This window comes from Corapipo altera, unplaced genomic scaffold, assembly GCF_003945725.1.
Source record: "Corapipo altera isolate COAL_440 unplaced genomic scaffold, ASM394572v1 130164, whole genome shotgun sequence".
NCBI lineage: Eukaryota > Metazoa > Chordata > Aves > Passeriformes > Pipridae > Corapipo > Corapipo altera.
The window spans coordinates 23,274-29,407 of NW_020885238.1; the positions used below are offsets into that span (position 1 = coordinate 23,274).

At 69.7% G+C, this 6,134-nt stretch overlaps 1 protein-coding gene across 1 annotated transcript; it reads right to left on the bottom strand.

Annotated features, from left to right (window-relative positions):
• Positions 1 to 590: 590 nt before the first annotated feature.
• Positions 591 to 4,785, bottom strand: LOC113940267 (leucine-rich repeat and fibronectin type III domain-containing protein 1-like). Its single transcript, XM_027631378.1, is given in 5 exon segments — positions 591 to 1,109; positions 1,111 to 1,279; positions 1,829 to 3,123; positions 3,125 to 3,194; positions 3,571 to 4,785. Coding segments are annotated over 5 exon segments (2,076 nt in total). The 5' UTR covers positions 3,684 to 4,785; the 3' UTR covers positions 591 to 680.
• Positions 4,786 to 6,134: the final 1,349 nt, after the last annotated feature.

Here is a 6,134-nt window from a genome sequence, read left to right on the forward strand (position 1 = left end):
CCCCCCCGGCCCCGCCGGCCCGGCCGAAGGCACCGCGGGGGGGGCGCGCCGGGCACCGCGTGGCGGGGAGGGGGGGCACACGCGAGTTCCGGGGGGGAGACCCCCCCACGCGTGTCTTGAGGGGGCACACACATTTTGGGGCGCACACACAAGTCCCAGGTGCGTGTCCTGCGTGGGGCGGGGGGGCACACGCGTGTCACAGACTCTCTGGGGGGGTGTCCTGCCCCGGGCTTGGGGGGGGTACGTTTCCGGACACCCCCCCTTGCGTGTCGGGGCGCGCACAAGCCCCAGGTGTGGGTCCCCGCCCCCGGGTGCCCACGGGGGGGTCAGGGTTGCATACAGGTGCCCCCAGGGCGGGGGGGGTCCAGGGGACACCTGGGGGGGCTCGATGGCACACGGGGTCCCCGGGGACCGGGGCTGCGTTCGTGCGCCCAGGGGTGCTCCGGGCACCGGGGGGGGGGGGGCGTTGGGGCTCCCAGGAGCACCTGAGGGGTCCCCAGGACCGCCCCCAGGGTCCCTACGAGCACCCAGGGGCGCACTTGGTCACCCGGGACCACCCGGGGGTCCCCAGGAACACCCCCAGAGCCCCCTTTTCCCCCCGCCCCCCCAGCCGGTGGGTGCTGCCGAAGGAGGGGCGGGGGGTCCCGGCGGGGGGCGGAGGTCCCACCGCCCCCCCCTCGTCACACGGTGCTCTCCAGCATCCAGTGGGTGCTGCCGAAGGAGGGGCGCAGGGGTCCCAGGGGGGTCCCCTCGGGCGCGTCCAGCCGCGGGAGGGATCCGTGGCGTCGGGGGCGCGCCCGCCGGGGGTAACTGTGGCTGGGGAACAGCCCCCGGGACCCTCCCAGCCCGGGACCCCCTCCGGGGCCATCCCCGAGCGCCCCCCCGGGCCCGGGCGGCAGGGGGGGCAGCGGGGGCAGCTCGAGGGGCTCCGCGGGCCGGGGGCCGCCGTTGGTCTGGGAGCAGACGCTGGTGAGCGCGGGCGGGGGTCGCCGCGCCCCCGCCGCCTTCCAGCGCGCCGTGAGGATGAGGATGAAGACGAGCACGGAGGCGGCGATGGCGGCGCCGATGACGATGATGACGGTGCCCCCCAAGAAGTGGGGCCGGGGGGGGGCGGCGCAGCCCGGGGGGGGCGGCGGCAGTGGCGAAGGAGACGCAGCCGAGGGGGCGGGGGGCGGCGGGGGGGTCCCCGGCCACGTGCAGCGCGGACACGCAGAGCTCGTAGAGGCGCCCCGGGGCCAAGTCCCGCAGCACGAAGGTGCGGGTGGAGGGGGGCAGCAGCCTGGGGGGGGTCGGGAGGGTGTGACCCCCTCTCCCCAAGACTCCCCTGAGTCCCCCCCCCGAGACCTGCAGGACTCCACAGAGACAGCTCTGAACCCCCTCAAAGAGCCAGAGAGACCTCTTCAAACCTCCCCCGAACCCCTCAAAGACTCCCCTGTGACCCCCCTGATCCTCCTTAGGACCTTTCAAAGACCCCCCTAGAAGCCCCTCAAGACCCCCTAAAGACTCTCCAGAGCCCCCAGGCCCCCCGCAGTGGCCCCTGACCCACCCTTAGAAGCCTCCCAGTGCTCCCCAGGACCCCACAAAGACTGTCCAGAGCCCCCAGGACACTCCAAGACCCCCTTGATCTGCCCCCTCCCACAGCCCTCCAGGACCTCCCAGAGCCCCTCTGTGAGACCCCCGAGCCCTCTCATGACCTCCCTATTTGCCTCTGGGACCCCCCAAAGCCCCTCAGGACACCCCAAGACCCCCTTGAACCCTGCCCACAGAGCCCCCCAGGCCGTCCCATGACCCCTTCAAGCCCCCCAGGACCCCCCCCAGGAGCCCCCACCTGTAGACGAGGGCGTCGTCGGCGGAGCTGTTGTACTGGATCTGCACCATCCGGACTCCGGGCACGTGGCGCTGGGGGAGCCACCGGATGCGCGCCGAGGACCCGGTCACCTCGGCCGCCACCACCCGCCGCTCCCCGGGCCCCGCCCCCCCAAAGGTCTCGTTGCCCCCCGCCCTGGCCATGTCAGAGGGGCCGGGCCCGGGCTCGGGGTCGTCTCCGTCCCGGTCCCTGCGCGGCACCGGCAGCGGCACCACCACGACGTCGACACGCGCGGCCGCCTCTCCCGCGGCGTTGGCGGCCACGCAGGTGAAGCCGCCGTGGTCGCGCAGGGTGGCCACGCGCAGCTCCAGGGAGCCGTCGGCGCCCACGGAGCGCCGGGAGCCGTTGTGCACCACGCGCCCGTCGGGGCCCAGCCAGTGCAGCGCGGGTGGGGGGTCCCCGACGGCGGCGCACCCCAGGCGCAGCGGCTGCCCCTCGGTGACGGCGGGCGGGTGGGCGGCCGCGGCGGTGACGGCGGGGGCCCGGCACGTGAGCTCCTCCTCGGGCACGGCGCCCAGCAGCCGCCCGGCCAGCGGCGCCGGCGTGGCGCAGGTCTCCAGGCGCCCCGGCTGCGCCACGCGCCGCAGCCACAGCAGCTCACAGTTGCAGTGCAAGGGGTTCCCCCCGGCCGCCAGCGCCGGGCCCGGCGGGCCCGGCACGGGCGGCAGCGCCCGCAGCCGGTTGGCCGTGAGGTCGAGCCGCGCCAACCGCGGCAGCCGCGCCACGGCGCCCGCCGGCACCCGCTCCAGCAGGTTGTGGTCCAGCGTGAGCGTGGCCAGGCTGGCCATGGCAGCCACGGCGTCCCAGGGCAGCGCCGGCAGGTTGTTGTGCGACAGGTCCAGGTCCTCCACGGTGGCGGCGAAGGCGGCGAAGGCGGCGGCGTCGATGGCGGCCAGCTGGTTGTTGGCCAGGATGAGGTGGCGCAGGCTGGCCAGCCCGCGGAGCTGGGGCCCGCTGAGCGCCGGCAGCCGGTTGCCGTCGAGGTGCAGCGCGCGCAGGGCGCGCAGGTCGGCGAAGGCGCCGGGGGCCAGGCGGCGCAGCCCGTTCCGCGACAGCGTCAGGTGCACCAGCGAGCTCATGTTGGCGAAGTCGGCGCGGCCCACGGCGCCGATGAAGTTGTCGGCCAAGCGCAGCTCCACGGCCCCGCGGTCCAGGCTGGGTGGCACCGCCAGCAGCCCCGTGCGGGCGCAGAGCAGCGTCGGGCTCGGTGCTGCCGCCGGGCACAGGCAGCGCGGGGGGCACCGGGGGGCGGCCGGGGGGGGCCCCGCCTGCCACCGCCCCCAGCACCACCAGCGGCACCAGCAGCTTCGCCATCCCACGGCGGCGCCTGTGGGGGGGAGACGGGGTCAGGGGGCGCTGGGGGGGTCAGGGGACCCTGCCCGGCCTCCCAGAATGTGTCAGATCCCGCCAGGACCTGTCGTATCCCACCAGATCCCCTCAGATCACCAGGGATCCCCTGAGAGCTCTTGGAATCCTGTGGCACCCCACATGCCCTGTGTGTTCCCGTGGGGTGCCGCCTGACCCAGGAGATCCCACGAGATCCCAAAGACCTCACGAGATCCCATTTGCCCTATGAGATCCTGTGTCACCCGATGAGATCCCATGAGATCCCATGTGCCCTATGTGTTTCCATGGGATCCCAGTGATCCCAGTGATTCCCATGAGCTCCAGGGAGATCCCAGTGATCCCAGTGATCCCATTACCTCCTCTCAGGGCTCCATGTTGGTCCCGTCTGGGCGTCGCCGCGGGGCCTGTGGGGACAGGGGAGGGGCCAGTACGGACCAATACAGACCAGTACAGACCAGTACGGACCCATATCTATCCACCAGTACAGACCAGTAGAGCAGCACACAGCCCAGCATGGCCCAGTACAGCCCAGAACAGCCCAGTATGGCTCCACACACCCCAGTATGGCCCAGTCCAGACCAGTATCTGCTGCTCATAACCTGGAGCATCCATTACCCATCCACGGTCTAATGAGGCCCAGCACGGCCCAGTATGACCCAGTACAGCCCAGTATGGCCCAGTACAACCCAGTATAGCCCAATGGGAGCCTGTACAGACTGCACAGCCCAGCATGGACCAGTACAAACCAGTACAGCCCAGTAAAAGCCAGTACAGGCCATCACAGCCCAGTATGGCCAAGGATGGCCCAGTATGACCCAGTACGGCCCAATATGACCCAGTACAGCCCAGTATGATCCAGCACAACCCAGTAACACTCAGCATGTCCCAGTGTGGCCCCGTAGAACCCGGTATGGCCCAGTACGGACGAGCAGAGGAGTTCATGGCCAAGTATGGACCAGTCCAGACCAGTATGGGGCAGCACAGTCCAGTCCAGACCCAGTCCAGACCAGTATGGTCCAGCACAACCCAGTAAGACTCAGCATATCCCAGTACAGGCCCAGTACATCCCAGTATAGTCCACTACATCCCAGTACAGCCCAACAGCCCAGTGTGGCCCAGTACAGCCCAGTACAGCCCAGCACAGCCCAGCATGGCCCAGTGTGGCTCAGTACACACTACCACAGACATATCACAACCCAGTACAGACCAGTATGTACCAATACAGACCAAATACAGACCCAGGACAGCCCAGCTCAGTATGGCCCCAGTACATTCCAGCATGGCCCAGTACAGCCCAGTACGGCCCAGTATGGCCCAGTATGGCCCAGTACAGGCCACTGCATGACAGCACAGCCCAGTATGACCCAGTACATGCCAATATAGCCCAGCACAGACCAGTATGGCCCAGTACATGCCAGTACAGGACAACAGAGCCCAGTAAGGCCCAGTACAAGCCAATATAGCCCCAGCACCGCCCAGTCCAGCCCTGTCTGGCCCAGCACAGCCCAGTATAGCCCAGTCCATCCCAGCACAGCCCAGTATGGCCCAGTCCATCCCAGTACAGCCCAGCATCACCCAGAGCCCCCCTCCTGTGCCTCCCAATCCCCCATCCCACTCCCCCCCCCCCCGTGCGACCCCCGGAGGTACCTGGGGGGGCTCAGCCCACGGACGTTCCCATCACTGCTCCGGGGGGGGGATCGGGCCTCGCCCTACCGGGGGGCCATGGGGGGGCACGGGGGGAGCACCGGGGGGGCCCGGGGGGGCTCCGGGGGGGCTCCGGGCCTGGCGGTAACGGGGGTGGGGAGGGGCGAGGGGGGGATGTCGCTACCGGAGGGGGGGAAGCACCGGGATACGGGAAGGGGGGGACCGCGATGGGGGGGCTGGGGGGGGACCGGGATGGATCCGGAGGGACCGGGATGCGGGGATGGATCCCGGGAAGGGCGGGAGGGAGCGGGATGGATCCGGGGATGAATCCGGGGATGGATCTGGGATGGATCCGGGGATGGATCTGGGGTAGATCCGGGATGGATTCGGGAATGGATCCTGGGATTTGCGGGGGGGGCCGGGGGGGCGGGGGCGGGGGGGGGGGGGCCGGGGGGGGGGGGGCCGGGGGGGGGGGCCGGGGGGGGGGGTCCCCAGGCCGGGGGGGCCCCGGAGCAGCCCCGGACCCGCCGCCCCAAAGGCCGCGGCCGCCGCTGGAGCCGCAGAAGCGCCGGGGCGGGGCCGGGCGGGGCGGGGAGGGAGGGGAGGGGAGGGACGGACACGGGGATGGACCCACGGACAGACACACGGACACACGGACACGGGGACGGACCAACGGACAGACACACGGACACGGGGACGGATTCACGGACAGACACACGGACACACGGACACGGGGATGGACCCATGGACGGACACACGGACACACGGATGCAGGGATGGACCCACAGACAGACACGAGCATGGACCCACAGACACAGGGACACATAAACAGACCCTTGGACCAACCCATGGAGCGACACACAGACCCACAGACAGACACACGGACACACAGACTGACTTGTGTACCAATACATGGACTGACACACAGACACGCGGAGACAGGGACGGACACACAGACAGACACACGGGCACGTGGACACACGGACACACAGACACAGGGACTGACCTGTGTACTGACTCGTGTGCTGACACACGGACACACGGACACACAGACACACAGACATGGACACACAGACATGGACACACAGAGGGACACACGGACACACAGAAACAGACATATGGACAGACACACGGATGGACACACAGATGTGGACACACAGACATGGACACAGACACACGGATGGACACACAGACCCACAGACACAAACACACGGACAGACACACAGATGGACACACAGACACACGGACACACAGACACAGACACAGATGGACACAC